This window comes from Rhinolophus ferrumequinum, chromosome 24 (assembly GCF_004115265.2).
Source record: "Rhinolophus ferrumequinum isolate MPI-CBG mRhiFer1 chromosome 24, mRhiFer1_v1.p, whole genome shotgun sequence".
Lineage (NCBI taxonomy): Eukaryota > Metazoa > Chordata > Mammalia > Chiroptera > Rhinolophidae > Rhinolophus > Rhinolophus ferrumequinum.
In genome coordinates, this window is record NC_046307.1 from 1,108,741 (window position 1) to 1,130,820 (window position 22,080).

Sequence of the window (22,080 nt, forward strand, 5' to 3'; positions counted from 1 at the left end):
GAGTTTGCCATAGACCAGAAGCAATGTGTGACACAGAGCATTGTCATGATGGACGATGATTTACGGCACACTTTAAAACACACCTTCTCACAATCGTAGCTCACACCTAACTGACTGCACCGAACAAGTTGAAACCTGTCACATATTGTTACTGAGGTTCGATGCGCCGCTTCCTGTGTTGAAGATCCCCATCTTTCTATTGGATGGCACGCGGCAGCGGCATTCACCATGATCACAACGGAAAGGCTCTGTGTCACACATCGCTTCCAGTATGCGGCAATTTCTGTCAAATACGGTGTGTCCTCCACCTTATTCACCGGATCTGGAACTGTGTGACGTCTGGCTCTTCCCCAAAGTCAAAATGACCATGAAAAGTAAACATTTTGAATCGATTCAAGACATTGAGGCAGCTATGACAGCGCAACTAAAGACACTCACAAAAGAGGAATTCCAGAACTGCTTCAGAAAGTGGCAAGAATGATGGGATAAGTATGTTAGAAGCAAGGGTGAGTATTTTGAGGGGGATTAATGGCAATGTGTCTTTTACTGTAATACATTTTTTTAAAACATTCACCCTATTGTTTGATCACACCTCGTACATAGTTGTTACAATATTATTGACTATATTCCCTATATTGTACTTTATATCCCATGACTAATTTTATAACTGGCAATTTGTACTTCTTAATCCATTTCTTGTTTTTTTTGCCTTTCATGTTTTTCACCAAACCTCCTAACCCCCTTCCATCTGGCAACCGTCAATTTGTTCTCTGTAGCTATGAGTCCGTTTCTGTTTTGTTTTCTTTATTTTCTTTTTTTAGATTCCACATTTAAGTGAATTCACACGGTATTTGTCTTTGTCTGTCTGACTTATTTCATTTAGCATAATACCCTCTAGGTCCATCCATGTTGTCGCAAATGGTAAAACTTCATTTTTTTTTTTACAGCTGAATAATATTTCATTGTATATAAGTACCACATCTTCTTTCTCCAATTATCTATCGATGAACATTTAGGTTGCTTACATATCTTGGCTACTGTAAATAAAGCTTCACTGGATCTATCATTTGCAAATATCTCCTCCCATTCAGTAGATTGCCTTTTTGTCTTGTTGGTGACTTCCTTTTGGACGCAAAAGCTGTTTAGTTTGATGTAGTCTCATATTTTTGCTTTTATTGTCTTTGCCCTAGCAGACTTCTCTAAAAACATATTGCTAATACCAATGTCAAAGAGTTTACTGCCTATGTTTTCTTCTAGGAATTGTATGGATTCTGGTCTTACATTTAATTCAGTAATCTATTTTGAGTGTATTTTTGCATATAGTGTAAGAAAGTGGTCTAGTTTCTCCTCACCCTGTTTTATTTTCTTTTTCATGGCATCTCTCACCAATGGCATCATATTGCAGAGTCATTTATTTAGTATCTGCTTCTCCTTCTAGCTTCCAGATACCAGGATCTTCTGTCCATCATGGTCTCCCCAAGGATGGCACACAGCAGCTGATGGCACACAGCAAGCATTTTATAAATGCATACACAATCAGCAGCAGTAACATAAACCAAATAAACACGCAGCTTGACTGTGAGATGGCTGGTGGTACTTCAGCAGGATTTACAGCAGGTTCCCTTTCTGGTGCTTCACCTGTGGCATCTGACAACCTCACTTGGTGCAGAGAAGCACCTTCCCATGGCCTCCAGTGGTCCCCCAAGCTCTGACACCCTGAGCCCCTTGCTCACTGGCCACCTCCCTGTGAAGCCCCTTCGCCCCCTTTAGGGCCTTTGCTGTCACAGTGGCCTCTACCTGGGACTCTGTTCTCACTCAGGCTTGAGCTTCAGCAGCTCCCACATCTCAGATGTCACTGCCTGTTGCAATGGAGCCTGCCCTATTTTAATACTGTGACCCAGCATCCCGTTACCTGACCCTGCTCCACTTTCCTTTTCCTCTGCCACGGGATCAGACACAGCAGATCATGCTGTTGATTCTGCTAACTGCTTGCCCCACTTCTCCTCCTTCCACTAGGCAGTTGTGTACATGGAGGGCAACCTGCTTTACTCAAAGTCGACTAACTTAAATGTTAATATCATCTGAAAAATATTCTGAGCACCTGGAAAGGCACCTAGCACTACGAGAGAGCCTAGTAGGTGCCTAGTATACTAGTAGAGCCTAGTATACGTTGAATGACAAATGATCCCACAAGTCCACCCAGTGAGGTAGACAACGTCATCTCTGTTTTCTGGGTGAGGAAACTGAAGCACAGAAAGTTTAAGTAGGCCTGAGATCACCTGGTGAGGAATCGAGGCAGGATTTAACCCACGTGCTCTGATTCAACCCCCTGTGCTTCTGGAACTACAGAAAAATGCAGAGTAAGGGTAACTCCTTAGCTGAGGGGGTAAGTTTGCAGGGAGGGCAGTGGGGACTGACCTGATGCTGTGTGCCAGCAATCTCTGGGCTCTGCATTTTACCTGCTTTAGGGCTGCACTGGGCAGAGCCATGAGCACAGGTTCTCAACAGTCAGCAGCTGGTGCCCAGCTAGTCACGGCCGGGAGCTCTAGCAGAGGGTCTGTACCTGCAGAGCGGTGCCACAGGCTGCGCTGCTTGCTAAAGCACAAGCTCTGCCTGCCTTGCTGATCCTTAGTTCCTCAGGGGCCACCTTTCCTCCTAGGCCAAGGGAGCCATGGTGCCTGCTTGTGCTCCTGGGCTGGGGTGGACAGGAGCGTAACTGTGAAGTCGGAAGAGGCTGGCTCCCATTGGTATCCACAGGCTCCAGGTAAGCTCTGGGTGACCCTGCCAGCATCTGGCATTTGAGGGAACAATCGCTGTTCACTAAAAAGAGCTTCACTCCTTTGCTTTTGTCCATCTGCTTTAGTCAGAGTCCAGACATTTGACATATGGTGGCTCCCAATTAACTCCACTGGTCAGGAGTGATACTTTGTAATTTAGGAAAAGAAACAGGAGGCACCAGGCCATGGAATGAGAACCACAGGGCAAGGGTCCGGTGCCTGGGTCCACCGAACTCCACCCCAGCCTCTTCACCATACCATTTTCTTTGGGTTAACTGGTTTGTTCTGCTTGTCCTTGAAAGAAGGCCTGCCGGAAACAGAGGTGTCTGTAGTTGGTGACTTTCTGGTAGACGGAGACAACGTTCTGTTCCTTGGGAGAGTCCAATTTCAGTGCAGGGACGCACGGAAGAGAAGGTTGAAGGGAATCCGACTGCTCAGGAACCCGGAATGCGCTTTCTCCCAATCTAAGGGGGACCCGGGAAGACTCCTCCTGACTTTGGGGTTATGTTCAGCATAGGATAGTGGCAAATCACCGTGTCTGAGGGGTCTGGAGGCTCTAATTCCTGCTTGCCCCTCAACTGCTACTTGACTTCCAAAGTCCCCTGACCTCTTCCTGCGCCTCCGCTTCAGTACGAACAGCCAGCACAGCTCCCCGACCAGCCGCTGGGGTGGGGTTCACCGGCGCCCCCTGCGCACTCCCCAGCCTTGATCGGATGCTCAGAAGGGCCGCATAGCGGGCTGACTTTCTTAAAGTGAAACTCCGCAAATCGGCTTCATCCCGAGAGTGCGAGCTGACACCTGGAGCATCCCACAGCAGACCAGGCGGGGAGTGGAGGGTCTTCTTTTCTCCCGTCCTACGTTTTCCCTCAGCGGCCGCGCGCGAATGGAGAGGAGGGGGTTGGGACGCCTGGGGGTGGGGTCTGCCGGGGGCGGTCACCAGGGGATTCCGAAATGGAGCTGCTCCCTTTCCCGATTCCAGCCTTTAGCCCCGGCTCCTGGATCTGCCCTTCCGGACGTCCACAAACCCGGGGGGCGCGGGAGTGGGGAGGACAGTGGGGAGGAGCCCCCATGCGCCTTCTCACGTCGCGCACCCTGGTGCGGACCGTGTCCTCTGCCTCCGCCCGCGGACGCCGTCCCTGGTCCCACCTCCCGCCCCCCGGGCGCGCGTCCACCGCGCGAGCCCGCGGGGAGGCCGGGCCTGGCGGCGGGGCCCACACCCCGGCCGGCGCCGGAGCCGGGACGCGCGCGGAGCAGGGCGGGGCGGCGCGCGGGCCGGGGGTGTCGGATGTCACCCCCGAGCACACCTCGGCCGGGGGGCGGGGAGCGAACCAGTGAGACGCGGAGACCTCCGCGGTCCTAGAGCGGAGCAGGAAGTGTCCCAGGGGAGGGAGCCGGAGGGTCCGGTCTTTCCTTTCCTCCGCGTCCGGCGGGCTCCGGCGGCGGCCTGGCCTGCACGGCTTGCCCACGGGGACGCGCCGCGGGGGTGAGTACGGCGGGGCTCCAGCGGCCCGCGCGGCGTCCTCCCGCGCTTCCCTCGGCTCCGGGCGCCCCGGGCCCGCGCGCCTCTCGGACTCTCGGCCCGGGGTGCTCCCCGGACCCTCGGCTCCGCGCGTCCCCGGCCCCGCGCGCCCCCATCCCGGAGCCGAGCGTCGGTTGATCTGCGGGCGGGGGATAAGGCAACATGAATGTTTTTCAGGCGCCTCCATTTGCTCCCACTGGTTCCCTCCCAAGCGGAGCCGTGGTTTTCTGGATGAGCAAGAGACGGGGCTCGGCTGGCCAGGGACGGAGTCGGGCCCTGCAGAGAGCCCGCTTCGGGAAGGACACCGGGAGGCGGGCCTGCAAGGATGCGGAGCAGCTGCGGAGACTAACGCCGCCGCAGGAGGGGTTTGAGTTAGACGCCGGGAAGGAGTTCCAGGCTGTGAGGTGAGGAGCTGAGAGCTCGTGGTACTGGAGGCGCGCGCGTGCGTGTGTGTGTGTGTGTGTGTGTAGGAAGGGAAGCGGGAGAGAGGGGGGGCGAGGAAAAGCTCGCCCTTTTCCTGGCCTAGAATGCCTTCCCCTATCCTCTCTGCGGATCCTGCTCGGTCCCTCCTCCACGAGCTGCTTTAAGCACCCCCCGCCCCGCGGGATCCTCCCGTACCTACGTTCCTTCATTCATCAGGCATCACTCCTGAGCCTCCTACGCGCCAGGTGCCTGGATGACAAAGAGGCACGCCACTATCTGATTAGGGCTGATCCTCAGTAGACACAGTGCTGAGGGTGGGGCCCGGGTCCCCTAGGTTGGGGGGGGCGGGGAACCTGAGGAATCCAGAGGCCCTTTAGATGTGTGTTGGCTGAGTTCGGAGACAGGTGGGGGCAGGTGGGGCTGAGAGGGGCTGAGACTGTGTTCCAGATGCAGGAGCAGACACTGAAGGAAATCCACTGTGGGACAAGCTGTAAGGTGCCCAGCCAGATTCCTTGAATCCTTTTCTGCCAGTCCGTATTTGTTTTATGTTGGAAAGCAAAGTGGTCCAGACACTTGGGTTTTTCTGCCATTCTGTGGCTTTGTGGCTCTTCTGGCCCTACTTGTCTTTCTGGGAAATAGGAGTGAGGCCGGCATTCCACATGGGACCCTTGCGGGCCACTGAGTGGTTGGAGGTTAAGGTTAGGCCTCATACAATTGGGGTGTGAAGAGCCAGTGACTGTGTCCAGGGTCTTAGAGGCCTGAGGGTGGGGCAGGCAACTGTGTGCATCCCCATTTGTCCTCACTCTCTCTGGGTCCCATAGTCTGTGAGTAGTGACCGTGACTCTAATAGGGCCCTGTGTGTGTTCACGGGGGATGTTCACTGATGTGGGGGCTGTGCCCACCTCTGTCCTGCCTGGGGAAGTGTGTGGGGCTGCCTTTAGCATGGTTGGAAGATGACAAGTGTAGGGAAGGCAGGTGGAGCAAGGTTAAGGGTCAAGGCATCTTTAAATATACACTAAAGTTCACTATGCAGACTTGACTGAGTCAGACGAGACTAAGCTGAAAGTGCTGGTGTTTTTTAAATGCTGGTGTTTTAAAATGCATAGCCGTTATTTTTCTCCAGGAAAGTCTGGGTGTGGCTGTCACTTTTAATCGTCCCATCTCTTGTGTGGGTATCTTCTCAGCCGTGTGTTTCACCCCTGTCTCCCAGTGCAGACTCCTGCTGCGCCGGGCGTTTTGGCTCTGACAATCCAGCAGGCCCAGCACCAAGAGTTGGCCCTGGCCTCTGGCATAGTGGGTTTCTCATCCCGGATGTGCTTTCAAGGCAAGATCTTCCCTGCACATCTGTCTTTGTCTTTCCAGCCCATATTGTAAAGGTCTCAAGCGCGAGGACAGTGACTTTGGCTCAGAAGCCCCAAGATAGCAGCCTACTTGGCTCCTCCGTCTCAGGTCCTTTCCAAGAGGACCTGACCACCGAAGGTACCACATAGTCTTAATTCCTTCTCTTTCCTGCATGTAGCCCTAGATGCTCCGAACGCCAGTGTCATGTTGAAAAGCCACCACTTTTCTCCTGGACTCCCCTGCCTTGTTTGTCTGCTTGCCCAATTAGGGGAGCACGTAATGATGCTTTTAGGGGGGTGGTCCTTCTCTTTTCATTTGTGTAAGGACCCACCACACTGACTCATCACATGTCCCAAGGTTTCTTCCAAGGGCTGTCTTTGGGCCTTGTCATTTTCCCCATCGGCACCCCCAGAACCCACTGCAGGAGACCAGAGCATTGAAGCCAGTGATTTCTGTTTGGAAATAGGGTCGTCTTCTGCTGCTGACCCCCATCAAATCCCATCATGCCCACAGCCCTGTGCCCCCGAGTCTTGGCTCCGAAGGAAAGTGAGGAGCCCAGGAAAATGAGGAGCCCGCCAGGAGAGAGCCCTGGCCCTCAGGGGGAGCTTCCCAGCCCCGAGTCCTCTCGCCGCCTCTTTCGCCGCTTCCGCTACCAGGAGGCAGCGGGCCCCCGTGAGGCCCTGCAGCGCCTCTGGGACCTATGCCGTGGCTGGCTGAGGCCCGAGCGGCACAGCAAGGAGCAGATCCTGGAGCTGCTGGTGCTGGAGCAGTTCCTGGCCATCCTGCCCCGCGAGATCCAGGGCTGGGTGCGGGCCCAGGAGCCCGAGAGCGGCGAGCAGGCTGTGGCTGCAGTGGAGGCGCTGGAACGGGAGCCAGGGAGACCCTGGCAGTGGGTGAGCAGAGGGGCTGGGGTGGAAGGAGGGTGGGAGGGGAGGGAAAGAGCAGCCTGGGCAGTGGGTGTGGAGTGGGGTGCCACCCTTTGCTTTGGTGGGGTTACACGTCCTTTGTCCAGGGCTGAGGCATTCTGACTAGAAGTGGTGCTTTGGTCAGGCCCACAGGGGAGTTGGTGTCTCAGTAAAGCAGGTTACATTCCCTAAGGCCTCTAAATAGAGTGATGGTGAAGTCATACCTCTTTCCAGCCCTGTCCAAGACCTGGACAGAGCCTCCAGTGGTCAGCAGGCCCAGAGAGGGGGTTTGCCCAGTCCCGGTACAGCCACGGACCCTGGCTAGGGACCTTTCCACCAAGCCCTGAGAAAACCTGTGTGGATTGCAGCTCAAGCACTGTGAAGACCCTGTGGTGATTGACGATGGTGACGGCCCTCGGGACCAGGAGCAAGAGCGGCTGTCAGCAGAGCCCCAGAGCCACCTTGCAAAGAGCCAAGACGCCCAGCTCTTGGCCCTATGTCAGGGCCAAGGGCTCCCAAGCAGACCTCCAGGTCAGCTCAGCGGAGACCCAGGTAGGGAGCCTGGGGGAATGGGGCCAGGGGCCTGCAACCCCACCCTGTGCCTAGCTGCTGGCTTTGGACCTCAGACCTCAGTGTTCTCTCTTATCCCCTGAGGAGCCACGAACCATTTTCAAGGTCTGAGTTCCTCTCTAAAGCAATAGAATCAGAATCTCCTGAGAGTGTTTGTCCTTTTCATGGTGCCAGTCTGCTCAGAGGGACCACTTCTATCGGGTGGTGCTTTTGAGGCTGTACCATCTCCTTTCTGGGGGCGGGGTGGAGGTGTATCTCTGGGCTTTTTCATTTTGGGGGACAGCTGGGCACTGTTGCTGTCCCAGCAGGGCCTGTGTCAGGAGCCAAGTGTGACCACGTCCTCTTGTCTCTCCCCAAATCTCTTTCCCTGGCTAAACAACTCCTGCTGTCAGGCTTATTATGATGCTGTGAGGAGATACAGGAATACTGTTGCAGGGAACAGGGTGGTATCTCAAAGTTGGGGCTTCAGTCACCTGGACATGTCTGACTGTCTGTTCAAAGCGTGCTAGTGGCTATAGGCAGGTGTTTGGGCACCAGGTACACTTGGCTTGGAAACCTTGATCTATAACCCAGGCCGTGCTTCTAAACTCTCAGTTTCCTGGTTCTTACTGGATTTTCTGAGGATTAAGGGATTATACCCATAACGTGCTGAGCAGGAAGCCTGAGCCACCCATGATTTTAGTTGAAGTGATCCTTATGGGAAGTGTGGCGCCCTCAGGTTGAGTAAGTGACCTCTAAGGAGTGGGGGTTACCTTGGTTGGACTTGCCACATTGTGCTGTAGATACAGATGGAAAAGGAGAGCACGGGGAGGCCAGGAGTGTGTTCTTAAGGTTCACAAAAGTTGTCCTTGGCATTGTAATAAGCTTTTCAGTTAGGAAAAAAAAAAGCATATTACGTTTCTTTATGTGTGAAAATATGTTGATTTCTATACAAATCAAATTCTTCAGCCTCTCCTTGATTAAAAGTCAAGATAGGTGCGTAAATTTTCTAGAAATGCCAGAATGAAATCCCATAGAGAGGGCGACTTACACAACAGACATTTATTGTCTCCCAGTCCTAGGGGCTGGAAGTCTGAGATCCAGGTGGGCAGGGCTTGTTCCCCTGAGGAGGCCTCTCTCCTTGGCCTGTGGACAGCCATTGTCTCCCAGTTGTCCTGACGTGGCCATTGTTCTGTGTGTGTCTATGTCTTAATGTCCTCTTGTAAGGACACCAGTCGAAATGGATTAGGGCCTACCCTAAAGATATCATGTTAACTTAATTACCTCTTGAAAGACCCCATCTCCAAATACAGTCACATTCTGAGGTCCTAGGGATTGGGACTTCAACATAGGAATTTGGTGGAGACACAATTCAGCTCATGAAGACAGGCGTAAGGGAAACAACCATTAGTTCAGATGAACGTAGCATGTGCAGGCAGCCCGGGCTGTGTAGGTGGGTGGCAGGAACACCCTTGGGAGAAGCTGCAGCAGCCAATGCTGGTGAAGGTCGGGCATAAACCAGTTACCTCCAGGGGCTTTGGGTCCCAGAATCAGCTCTTCTGTTTTCCCTGAGTTATCAAAAATGGAAAAGGAGGCAGGATGTGTCTGGTACTAGGAAGTGCTTAAACACATGGGTGATTTATCATTGGGAGGAACCTCCAGTAAAAGCCATAGGATGCCTAATCTTAAAAATCTTCCCAAAAGGCTAGGTCTTGTGTAGAGGCTGAAAGGTTTTCCAAGTGCTTTGCAAGTGATCATGGTATTCTTGTACCATGGGAAAGGTGGCAGGTGTGACAGAGCAGAATTAAGTCTCCCCCTCACATCCATGCACCCTCCCCACTCCCAGCCTGAGCTTCCGGCAGCGGAGTAAGCCAGCGGAGTAAGCGTGCTGCCTCCCACAGGGATCCCCCACTTGTCACTGCTGGCTGAGCTGCCTTGTGGTCCCACCCTTGTTTCTAAATAGCTACTCATGTCCCTGCTGTGTGCTTTGTCCCTGTTGTTTGCTGAAAGCTTTGCGTCCTGGGTCTGAAAGGTGAGGGAACTGGCTTCTGTTAGCTTTCATGCTGATTTAACGTGTGACCTGGGGTCAACCTTCAGGAGACCAAGGGGCAGTAGTGCAGCTTTCCAAGTCTTATTCTGTGAAAGGAGCACCTTTTGAAACAGCTCATTTTCACATGGCTGCACCTGGCCTAGGTATGTGGCTCACTATTTACAGAAGCCCGAGCAAGGTGCAGTTGGAGAGAAGTCCTGTTGGAATAGTGTCCCTCCAGCCCCAGGTCCCTGTCGCCCAGGTAAGGGACAGTGACGTAGCCCAGTGTACACTCTGCACTTCCCAGTGGTGGCAGTTGGGGCACTGTCCTGCATGTCCTTCTGGAGTGTCACACCTGACCAACTGGCACATGGACGAGACCCTGAGGTCACCAGCAGCTCCTACTGACACCTCGACCCCTAGAGCCCTAACCATCATTTCCCATCCTGCGGATCGTGAGGCTGAGGCTCCTGGACCTGTGGGATGTTGCATCGGGACTCAGGCAGGGCACGGTGAACCCAGGCATTTCCTGTTAAAGTCCCCATTGTCATGTCTGAAAGCAAAATAACAAGTCCTTGGGGTCTGCCAGCATCTTTCATGTGCTTTGTCTGGTGATCCTCCTCCTGCAGGTAAGAAAAGAGACCGGGCTTACGAGACACTCTTTCTCATCTCTTTCAGTTCCAGAAGAGGCTTCCCTGCTTCAGGAAGCCAGCTTGAGGGATGCACAGCAGGTGACCGCCCTCCAGCTGCCCCTGGTGAGTGACTTCTGCAAGAGCACTTGAAATCCCCACTTTGCCTCTGTAAGTGACAGGGCAGCTTTACCAGGACCCTGGCTGGCTTGCTGTCTGCCACACAGGCATTTCGGCCCCAGCCAGAAAATCTAAGAGGGTGGACGCCTATCCTCCTCCCACCACGCAGCCTGCTGTACGATCTAGCTGCTCGCTGGGCTGGCTGTGACATCACCTTCCAGAGCCTTGTGCGGACAAAGATGGCAGGAAACAAATGCCCTGGCGTCCCCATCTGTCCTCCTCTTGGCACTCGGTGTCCCCTCCTGTGGAAAAAAGGGAGACCTTTTCATTCTTTGACTTCACGGGATATTTTTATTTAATAATAATCGCTGCAATTCTATTTCATAAATGTTAGGAAATGGAGGGAAAGACACAGGACACTTCAGTGTCGTCACACAGTGTGCAGGCTTGTTGGGGGAAGTTCCTGGTATGTGCCTCCTGTGTTCCTGCTTACTTATTCGGGCGCCCTCACAGGCTGGGAGCAGGGGTGGGTGTGGCAGCGTCCTCACTCCCCGCTCTCCAGCTCAGTTTCTGCCTTGGGCCATGGTTTCTGATCATGCCCCCTTAATTTTTCTTCCGAATGCTTTTCCCTGGTTGCATGAAATTAAGTCTTTACAGCATTGTCTCCTCCCACAAGAATGTGGGTACCACAAAGGAGTGGATCTTGTTTGTGACTGGTTCTTGGTGGGCAGGAGACGGAAGGACACTAGACGCAGTTTGCTCTCAGCACAGTGCTCTTAGCGTGACTTTAAACTTGGGAGGGCCTGGGCCTGGTGGTGGGCGTGTCTGGTGCCTGGAGCTGCGCCCATGGGACACGCCACACGTGTGCTCCAGCATCTGCTGTGTGCTGGGATAGCTGCTGAATAAAATTACCCAAAGGAGGTAAAACATTTTTTAATAAAAACGTATAAACCTTTGACCAGTAAAACTGCAAGGGGAAGCTGTGACTTTAGTATCTTGAGCTTTGATGTTCATCTCTGAATTTCCCAGGTTTCTGTAGATACCTCAGGAGCAGAAGATACAGATTTTGATAAGTCAGTGCTGTTTTGTCACTTCACTGAAGACTGTTTCTGCCCAGTGCATGAAAAGTCACCATCACGCAGGCCTTATTTTTTAGGGTTTTTTCTACTTTTAATTGTAAAATTTATACTTGTAACCATTTCTTTCTTTTAATTTTTATTGGGGAATATTGGGGAACAGTATGTTTTTCCAGGGCCCATCAGCTCCTTTCGGGCACAGCTCACTGGCCCATGTGGGAATCGAACCTGCAACCTTGGTGTAGGAGCACGGCGCTCCAACCAATTGAGCCAACTGGCTGCCCCAAATTGTAACCATTTTTAATGTACAGTAGTGTTTTTCAGTGTTCCGTAATCTTAAGTATACTCACATTGTCGTGCGGCCAGTCTCCAGAGCTCTTTCAGCTTCCCAAACTGAAACTCCTCACCTGTGCAGTAGTGACTCTCCCCTCCCCCACACCCCGGCCCTGGCACCACATTCCACTCTTTCCATGGGCTTGACTGCTGTAAGTGGAATCATACAGCATTTGTCTTTTCGTGGCTGGCTTACTTCCCTCAGCAGAATATCCTCAGGGTTCATCCATGCTGTTGTCTGTGTAGAATTTCCTTCCTCGTTAAGTCTGAATGATGTCCCATGGTACGTTTATAACCCATTGTGTTTATCCTTCATTCTTGAGGGACACTTGGGTTGCTTCCACTATCTGGCTACTGTGAGTAATGCTGCTATGAACATGGGTGCACATAAAGTTGTTTTTTAATCTTTTTTTTTTTTTTAGGTAATTGGAGGTTCATGTGCAGTTGTAAGAAATAACGGAGACCCCTTGTGCTCTTTGCACTATGTGGTCATGTCTTGTAGAAACGTAGCACAGTGTTATAACCAGCCTACTGACACTGATCCACACGGGATACAGAGGGACCCTTGGAGTCGTCTTTTGTAGCCACACCCACCCTCTCCCTGGTCTCTGACAACCACTAATCTATCGTCCATATCCATAGGGCTGTCATTTCAGGAACGTCGTACATGGTGTCTGTCACATGTACCACATGTGGGGTGGACTGTGGTCAATCAGCGTAAATCTGGAGCTTTGACCAGGGTTTTGCATTTATCAGTTGTCCGTATGGGGTGCTGGGAGGACCGCAAGGTAAGGATGTACCACAGTTTGTGGAACTGTTCACCTCTTGAGGGAGATCTGGGTTTCCAGTTTGGGGCCATTTTTTTTTTCTTTCTTTTTTTTTTTTTCTAATTTTTATTGGGGAATTAGTGTGTTTTTCCAGGACCCATCAGCTCCAAGTCAAGTCGTTTTCAATCTAGTGGAGGGCTCAGCTCACTGGCCCATGTGGGAATCAAACCAGTGACCTTGGTGTTATAAGCACTGCGCTCTAACCAACTGAGCCAAGCAGCTGTCTCCCATTTTATGCTTTTTCAAATTAATTTTAGCTATTTTAGTCCCTTAGCCTTTCTATGTGCATTTTAGAGTATCCTGCTGGTATCTGCACAAAGTTCCACTGAGATTTTGGCAGGAATTTTGTGAAGCCGATGTGTCAGTTGGGGAGCGTTGACTTGTTCACTCCCTGAGTCTTGGTCTGTGAATGCGATGGGCCTCTCCATTGACTTCTTGGATTTCTTTCATCACGGTTTCGTGGTTCATAGCGTACAAGTTCTGTACGTGTTCGGTACGATTTGTACCTAAATACTTCATTTTTTGAGCAATTGAAAATGGTGTAATTTAATTTTGATGACAACATACTCATTTCTAGTATAAGGAACACAAGTGATTTCTGTATGTTTATTTTGTATTCTGTGACTTTGCTGGATTCATATATCATTTTAAGGAGGTTTTTTTTTGTGCACGTGTTTGTTTTTAAATAAAAGTCCCCTGGATTTTCTATGTAGACAATCATGTCATCTGCAAATCAGGACAGTTCTATGTATTTCCAGCTTGTATGCCTTTATTTCTTTTTCTTGCCTCATTCTGTTGGCTAGAACCTCCAGCGCAATGTTGAGTAGCCGTGGTGAGAGGGGACATCCTTACCTTGTTCCCAATCTGAGGGGGAAAGTGTTCATCTTTCACCAATATGACATTAGCTATAAGTTTTTGTAAATTGTCTTTATCAACTTGAAGAAGTTCTTGATTCATATTTTTCTGCGTGTTTTTATTGTATGTGGGTGTTCAAAGTTGTCAAAACCTTTTCTGCTTCAGTTAATAGATCATGTGAGTTTTCTTTTCTTTTTTTTTTTTTTTAAAGATTTTATTGGGGAAGGGAACAGGACTTTATTGGAAAACAGTGTGTACTTCCAGGACTTTTTTCCAAGTCAAGTTGTTGTCCTTTCAATCTTAGTTGTGGAGGGTGCTGTTCAGCTTCAAGTCGTTGTCCTTTCAGTCTTAGTTGTGGAGGGCGCAGTTCAGCTCCAGGTCCAGTTGCCGTTGCTAGTTGCAGGGGGCGCAGCCCACCATCCCTTGCGTGAATCGAGGAATTGAACTGGCAACCTTGTGGTTGAGAGCCCACTGGCCCATGTGGGAATCGAACCGTCAGCCTTCGGAGTTAGGAGCATGGAGCTCTAACCGCCTGAGCCACTGGGCTGGTCCTGAGTTTTCTTTACGCTGTTAATATGGTGGATTATGTCAATTGATTTTTAAATATTGAACCAGCCTTTCATCCGTGGAGTAAACCCCTTGTTGTCATGGTATAAAAATCTCTATATATATTGCTGAATTTTCTTTGCTATTATTTTGTTAAGGATTTTGTATCTATTCAAGAGGGATATTTTGGTTTGTGGTTCTACCGTGTTTCCCCGAAAATAAGACCTAGCCGGACCATCAGCTCTAATGCGTCTTTTGTAACAAAAATTAATACAAGACCCTGTTTTGGGTGGTGAACACACAATGTGATTTATAGAGGATGTGATACAGAATTGTATATCTGAAATTTGTGTAATTTTACTAACAATTGTCACCCCAATATACTTTAATAAAAGAAGACTCGGAATTGTACTATATAAATTATTGTATATATTATTATATTACATTATATTTATTATATTATATTATGTAAGACCTGGTCTTATATAAGACATGGTCTTATATTGTATTAAAATAAGACCGGGTCCTATATTAATTTTTGCTCCAAAAAACGCATTAGAACTGATGGCCCGGCTAGGTCTCATTTTTGGGGAAACACAGTAGCTTTGTCTAGCTTTTGGTCTAGCTTCATAAGATAAGTTGGGAAGTTTCCCCTCCTAATTTTTAAAAGAGATTGTGTAGAATTGGAGTTAATTCTTTGAACATTTGGTAGAATTGTCTAGTGAAACCATGTGACCTGGGAGATTTGCGGGGGAGGGGGTGATGAAATGGAAATGGTATTTTAATTATAGGCTCAAATTCTTTAATGGTTGTGGGGCTGTTCATACCATGTACTTCACAGTCGATGAGCTGTGGTTAGTGTTTTTCAGGGGATTGGTTCTTTCCTATTTAAGTTACCAAATGTGGAGTTATTTGTGGTATTCCTTCATCATCCTGTTATCAACAGGTTCTGTGATATCTGCTTCATCCCTGATATTGGAAATATGTCCTCTCTTTCATTCTTTGTCAGTCTTGCTAGCGGTTTCAATTTTATTGATCTTCTCGAAGAATTTGCTCATTGTTTCATTGATTTTTCTCTATTTTGTTTTCAATTTCATTGATTTTTCTTATCTATATCTTCTTCTTTTTGCATGCTTTGGGTTTATTTTACTATTCTTTTTCTAGGTTCTTGAGGTGGGAGCTTAGATTATTGATTCAGGACTTTCCTTCTTATGTAAGCATTTCTAATGCAAGCATTTTAGCACTATAAATTTCCCTTTCAGCACTGCTTTAGTTACTTCCCACAAATTGTAATATGATGCATTTTTATGTTCATTCATTTCAGTGTATTTCCAATATGGGAGGGTTCCCCCATGCCCACAGAAAATTCTCAAACACCAGCAGGGTGTCTGAGAATTCAACTCAATTCTGACATATCTACCTGGAGAGAGCGTGGACCACACAGGCTGAGGGCTCAGTCCTGCAAGACTGCACACCCACCTCCCCTACTTCAGACGCCAGGTACAAGCCCAGGTTGTCACCTGTACCTCTGGCTATAAATCTGAGGTTCCTACAACCTCCTCCTTCCTTGGGTTTTGATTAATTTACTAGAGTGGCTCATAGAACTCAGAAACATTTACTTACTAGATTGCCAGCTTATTATAAAGGATATGACTTAGGAAGAGCCAGATGGAAGAGACGCACAGGGCAGTGTGGGAATGGGTGCGGGGCTTCCATGCCCTCTCTCAGCCCACCACTCTCCCTGCATCTCTGAACCCCATCCTTTTGGGTTTTATGAAGGCTTTATTATGTCGTTGTGATTGATTAAATCATTGGCCATTGGTGATTGGTTCAACCTCCAGCCCCTCTTCCCTCCCTGAAGGTTGGGGAGGGGTTGGGACTGTAAGCTCCAGCCCTCTAATCACATGATTGGTTCTGACGACCAGCCCTCTTCCTCAGGTGGGGTTCAAAGTCACCTCATTAACATAACAAAAGACACCTTTGTTGCTCTCACCACTTAGGAAATTCCAAGGGTTTTAGAAGCTCTGTGCCAGAAACAAGGAAGAAGACCAAATATATATTATAAATCACTGTATCACAGCAGGCTCTGGCTAAACTGACCTAACAGGATTCTTGTTGAAGACAGGCCAGGGTTATCAGAGGCCACCTGGGGCTGTGCAGGATGAGGAACCTGATCACATATGGGGTGATCAGATATCAGGCGTGGGGGTTGGGGGGCTCTGGTTAAACGGACTTAGCAGCAGGGTTTCTACAAGGAAGTGCATAGATGGGCCCAGGAGTAGGTTCAGGAGCCTGACTCAAGTTTTGTCAACAATTTTTGTCAACAAAGCTTTTTAAGAGGTTAGTATTACACTGTATATACTCGTACATAACTTATTGCAACCCTTACATTCCTTCACCCTCCCCCTTTCCTAATACAACTGATTTAAATAATTTCTCAGCATACATTTAGACCACGTCACAGTGTTAACAACTTTTGCTTTATCTATCAAACATTATTTACAAAACTTCAAAGGAGAAGGAAAGCCTGTTGTATTTACCTACTTTGGCTGACTATTTTCTTCCTTTCTTATGTTCCACAGTTCCTTCTTTTGTGAGGGAGAGGGAGAAATGTTCCTCTCCTGTTCTACCTTCTTTTGGCTGGTCTAATTAAATCTACAGGACAGAGACTGATAAGAGAAAATAACCAAATTTAGTACATACATACATACATACATATATACATACAGGGACCCCATATACATGGGTGGTTCCCACACAGAAAGGTAAAATGAGGTGGATATGTGTGTCACTCTGCTCTAAGGCTGAGGTCAAGCACCTGGGGCCTCGGGGAGGAGGGTCAGTACAGGACGATAAGAGCAGGTGTCCAGTCATTAGAAGTTTGCCTCCCTATAGACAGATCATAAAAAGTTATTTCTGGTGATAATTCTTATTATGGAGAAGGCCCCATTTTAAATTCTTCAAGGGAGAAGTAAGTTTCTCACGACCCTGCAGGGCCTTGGTTGGTTGCCTTCCACTCAGAGTACCCACATACAGGTCTGAGGAGGCCTGTTCTGAACCCCTTCAGGCGTTTCCTTGTTTCCTTTCTGTTTAGCGCATTTCCTTCAGCCAGTGTTTTATGATAAGTCTGCTGGTGGTAAATGCACTGTTTTCGATTCATCTGAGAATGTCTTGATCCCCTTCATTCCTGAAGGGTTTTTTCACCAGAAGAGGTGGGATCTCAGCTGACCATCCCCTCTCATCACTTGGGAATACGAGCCCTGCCTTCTGCTTCCATAGCTTCTGATCAGAGACCAGCTATCTTCGAATTTCGTTTTCTCCTATAGGGAAGATAGCGTGTTCCTCTGGCGACTTTGAAGATTTTTTTCTTTGTTTGTCTTTAATTTTTAGAAGTTTATTATGATGGCTCTTGGCATGGGTTTCTTTGAATTACCTGTTTGGTGTTTACTCCCCTTCTTGAACCTGTGGCTTTATGTCTCTTTCCAAATCAGGGAAGTCTTGAGCCATTTTTATTTCAGGTGCTTTTTCAGCCCTACCCCCTCTTTCCTTCCAGGCCCTAATGACACAGATTTTACTCTTTTGCTGCAGTTCCCCACGTGCCTGAGACTCTCTTCATGTTTTTGTTTGTTTCCTCTGTTGTTCAGATTCACAATTTCTCTTCCTGTCCCCAAGATGACTGACCCTTTTCTCTGTCCTGTCTATTCTGCTGCTGAGCACATCCCCTGGGCTTTTTATTTCAGTACAAGCATACCTCAGATACGCTGCGGTTCGGTTCCAGACCAGCACAGTGCGGTGAGTCGCACAGTTTTTGGTTTCACAGTGTATATAAACATTATGTTTATACTATAGCGAGGTCTATTAAGTGTGCAGTGGTAGCATCGTCCAAAAAAATCAGTATACATACCTTAATTTAAAAATAACCTTGTTGCAAAAAAAAAAAAAATCGTCGTCTGAGCCTTCAAGTCATAATCTTTCTGCTGGTGGAGGGTCTTGCCGTGATGTTGATGGCTGCTGACTCATCAGGGTGGTCGTTGCTGACGATTGGGTGGCTGTGGCAAGTTCTTTTTTTTAAATTTATTTTTTAATTACAATTGACATTCAATATTATAGTGGTAAGACATTTATATAATTCACAAAGTGATCCTCCTGAAAAGTCGAGTACCCGTCTGACACTATACATAGTTATTACAACGTTATTGACTATGTTCCCTGTGCTGTATTTTACATCCTTGTGACTATTTTATAACCGCCAGTTTGTACTTCTTAATGCCTTCTCCTTTTTTTCACCCATCTTCCTAAATCCCCTCCCATCTGGCAACCATCAAAATATTCTCTGTATTCTTTGTATCTTGTTTGTTCATTTATTTTGTTTTGAGATTCCACATATAATTGAGATCATATGGTATTTGTCTTTCTCTGTCTGACTTACATCACTTAGCATAATTCCCTCTAGGTCCATCCATGTTGTTGCAGATGGCAAGATTTCGTTCTTTTTTATGGCCGAGTAATTTTCCATTGTATAAATGTGCCACCTCTTCTTTTTCCAGTCATCTATTGATGGGCACTTAGGTCGCTTCCATATCTTGGCTATTGTAAACAATACTACAGTGAACATAGGTGTGCCTATATCTTTCTGAATTAGTGTTTTGGATTTCTTCAGATAAATACCCAAAAGTGGGATTGCTGGGACATAAGGTAGTCTTTTTAACTTTTTGAGGAACCTCTTAACTGGTTTCCATAGTGGCTGCACCAGTTTTCAATCTTATCAATAGTATATGAGGTTCCCTTTTTCCACCTCGTCACCAACATTGTTATTTATTGATTTATTGATGATGGCCATTCTGACAGGGTGAGGTGACGTCTCGTTGTGGGTATTATTTACATTACCCTGATGATTAGTGATGTTGAGCATCTTTTCACATGTCTATTGGCCATCTGTATGTTCTTCTTAGAAAAAAGTCTATTCGGGTCCTCTGCCCATTTGTTAATAGAATTGTTTCTTTCGTTTTGGTATTAAGTTATATGGGCTTCTTATATATTTTGGAATTAACCCTTTATTAGATGTATCATTGTCGAATATCTTCTCCCATTCAGTAGGTTGTCTTGTTGTTTTGTTGATGGTTTCATTTGCTATGAAAAACCTTTTTAGTTTAATGTGGTGACGCAATTTCTTAAAATAAGACAACAGTGGAGTATGCTGTATCCATTGACTCTTCCTTTCATGAATGGTTTATATTATATAAGACCTGGTCTTAATAGCAAAATAAGACTGGGTTCCTATTTTTGCTCCAAAAGTCGCATTAGAACTGATGGTCCGGCTAGGTCTTATTTCGGGGCAACACGGAACTTACTTCAAAATTGGAGAGTCAATCCTCTCAAATCTTGCAGCTGCTTTATACAACTATAATATTGTAAATATCTGATTGTCATTTCAGCAGTCTTTACAGCACCTTTACCAGGAGTAGATTCCATCTCAAGGAATCACTTTCTTTGCTCATCCATAAGAGGCAACTATTCATCTGTTAAAGTTTTATGATGAGATTGGAGCAATTTAGTCACGTCTTCAGGCTCCACTTCTAGTTCCAGTTCTCTTGCTGTTTCCACCACATCTGCAGTTATTTCCTCCACTAAAGTTTCAAATCCCTCAAAGTCACCCATGAGAACTGGAATCAACTTCTTCCAAACTCCTGTTTATGTTGACTTTTTTATTTTTATTTTTATTAGGGGACAGTGTGTTTCTCCAGGGCCCATCAGCTCCAAGTCGTTGTCCTTTAATCTAGTTGTGGAGGGCGCAGCTCAGCTCTAAGTCCGGTTGCAGTTTTTAATCTTAGTTGCAGGGGGTGCAGCCCACCGTCCCATGTGGGAAAGGAACCAACAATCTTGTTAAGAGCTTGTCCTCTAACCAAATGAGCCATCCGGCCACCCCTCTGGCAGTTCAGTGTCAGCTCGTTGTCTTCAATCTAGTTGTGGAGGGCACAGCTCACTGGCCTGTGTGGGAATCGAACCGGCAGCCCTATTGTTAAGAGCTTGCGCTCTAACCAGCTGAGCCATCTGGCCGCCCCAGTGTTGACGTTTTGACGTCTTCCCATGAATCAATGTTCTTAGTGGCATCTAGAATGGTGACTCCTTTCCAGGAAGTCCTCAATTTACTTTGACCAGATCCATCAGAGGAATCGTATTTACGGCAGCTATAGCCTTATAAAATGTAGTTCTTAAATAATAAGACTTGAAAGTCAAAATGACTCCTTGATCCATGGGCTGCAGAATGGATGTTGTGTGCACAGGCATGAAAACAACATTAATCTCGTTGTCCATTGGGTGACCAAATGCATTGTCACTGAGCAGTAATATTTTGAAAAGAATCTTTTTTCTGAGCCGTAGGTCTCAACAGTGGTCTTACAATATTCATTAAACCATATTGTAAACAGATGTGCTGTCACCCAGGCTTTGTGGTTCCAGTTTTAGAGCACAGGCAGAGTAGATTTAGCATAATTCCTAAGGGCCCTGGGATTTTCAGGATGATGAGCATTGCCATCAACTTAAAGTCTCCATGAGCCCCTAACACGAGAGTCAGTCAGCCTGTCCTTTGAAGCTTTAAACACCCAAGCACTGACTTCTCTCTAGATATGAAAGTCTACATGACATTTTCCAATATAAGGCTGTTTCGTCTACATTGAAAACCTGGTGTTCAGTGCAGCCACCTTCTTTCATTATTTTAGCTGGACCTTCTGGGTAACTTGCTACAGCTTCTCCATTTGCACTTGTTTCTTCACCTTGCACTTTGATGTTATGGAGACAGCTTTTTTCCTTAAACCTCACGGACCAACCTCTGCCAGCTTCAAACTTTTCTTCTGCAGCTTCCTCACCTCTCTCGGCCATCTCAGAACTGAAGAGAGTTAGGGCCTTGCTCTGGATTAGGCTTTGGCTTAAGGGAACGTTTTGGCTGGTTTGATCTTCTATCCCGACCACTGAAACTTTCTCCATATCAGCAATAGGCTATTTTGCTTTCTTATCATTTGTGTGTTTACTGGAGTAGCACTTTTAATTTCCTTCAAGAACTTTTGCATTCACTACTTGGCTAACGGGTGCAAGAAGCCTAGCTTTTGGCCTACCTCAGCTTTCGATACTCCTTCTTCACTCAGCTTAACCATGTCTAGCTTTAAAGTGAGAGACCAGTGACTCTTCCTTTCACTTGAACACTTAGAGGCCATTGTGGGTTTAGTAATTGGCCAGATTTCAATGTTGTTGTGTCTCAGGGAATCAGAAGGCCTGAGGAGAGGGAGAGGGACGGAAATGGTGGGTCAGTGGAAAAGTCAGAACAGACGCAACATTTATCAGTTAAGTTCGCTATCTTATATAGGCGCAGTTTGTGGCACTGCCAAACGGTTACAGTAGATCACAGATCACCGTCAACACATAATGATAATAAAAATATTTAAAATATTGCGAGAATTACCAAATTGTGACTCAAACACACAAAGTGAGCAAATGCTGTTGGAAAATGGCACCCATAGGCCTGCTCGAGGCAGAGTTGCTACACACCTTCATCGTGTGAGAAACACAATGTCTACATAGAACAAGCAAACGAGGTGTGCCTGTATTGTGGCTTTTAGTTCTAACACTTCCCTTCAGTTATTCTCATCATCTTTTGTTTTCTTTGCTGAGACTCCTTCTTCACAGAGGCTGTCTGTGTTTTTGTTAGTTTATAGTGGCTTGTAATTGCTCATTGAAGCATTTTTATCAAGGCTTCTTCCTTTGTCAGATAGTTCTCACATCTCACATCTGTTGGCCGTTTTTTCACCCAGTTTGAGATTCTCCTTGGTCTCCATTATCCCAGAAGGGGTCTCCACTGATACCATGGTGGGGAGGGTGGGGCAGAGAGGGGACTGTCATTGGCCAACACGGGCGGAAGTCCTAGCTCCCCGCTTGGGCATCCTGAGACCACCCGGTGGGGGCATGGGGTGGGGGGCCTCCTTGCAGCCTGCTGAGGGTGGAGGTCTAGGCTTCCAGCTGGTCCTGTGGTCCTTGGATGGACTATAGCAGTTTGCTGTCTGGCTCGGCTACCCCATTCCTGGCCCTGGGGCTGAGAGAACAGTTTTTGTTGGGTTTTATTTTTATCTGTGCCTGCTGGTGTTCCTGGGTTGCCAGCTC

The 22,080-nt window shown here is 47.7% G+C and overlaps 1 protein-coding gene across 3 annotated transcripts in view; it reads left to right on the plus strand.

The window, feature by feature from the left end:
• The first annotated feature begins 4,035 nt into the window (after positions 1–4,035).
• The window catches only part of ZNF496 (zinc finger protein 496), a 39,987-nt gene continuing 21,942 nt past the window's right edge, over positions 4,036–22,080 (plus strand). Inside the window, exons 1-6 of one of the 3 annotated variants that reach the window (XM_033095769.1) lie at positions 4,036–4,260; positions 4,474–4,700; positions 6,082–6,198; positions 6,527–6,953; positions 7,334–7,517; positions 10,222–10,298. In XM_033095769.1, the coding sequence (XP_032951660.1) occupies positions 6,564–6,953; positions 7,334–7,517; positions 10,222–10,298 (651 nt within the window). In that variant the 5' untranslated portion in view covers positions 4,036–4,260; positions 4,474–4,700; positions 6,082–6,198; positions 6,527–6,563. Of the gene's footprint in view, positions 4,261–4,473; positions 4,701–6,081; positions 6,199–6,526; positions 6,954–7,333; positions 7,518–10,221; positions 10,299–22,080 lie in introns of those variants that run through there. The other 2 variants (XM_033095770.1, XM_033095771.1) reach the window with 2 other exon arrangements.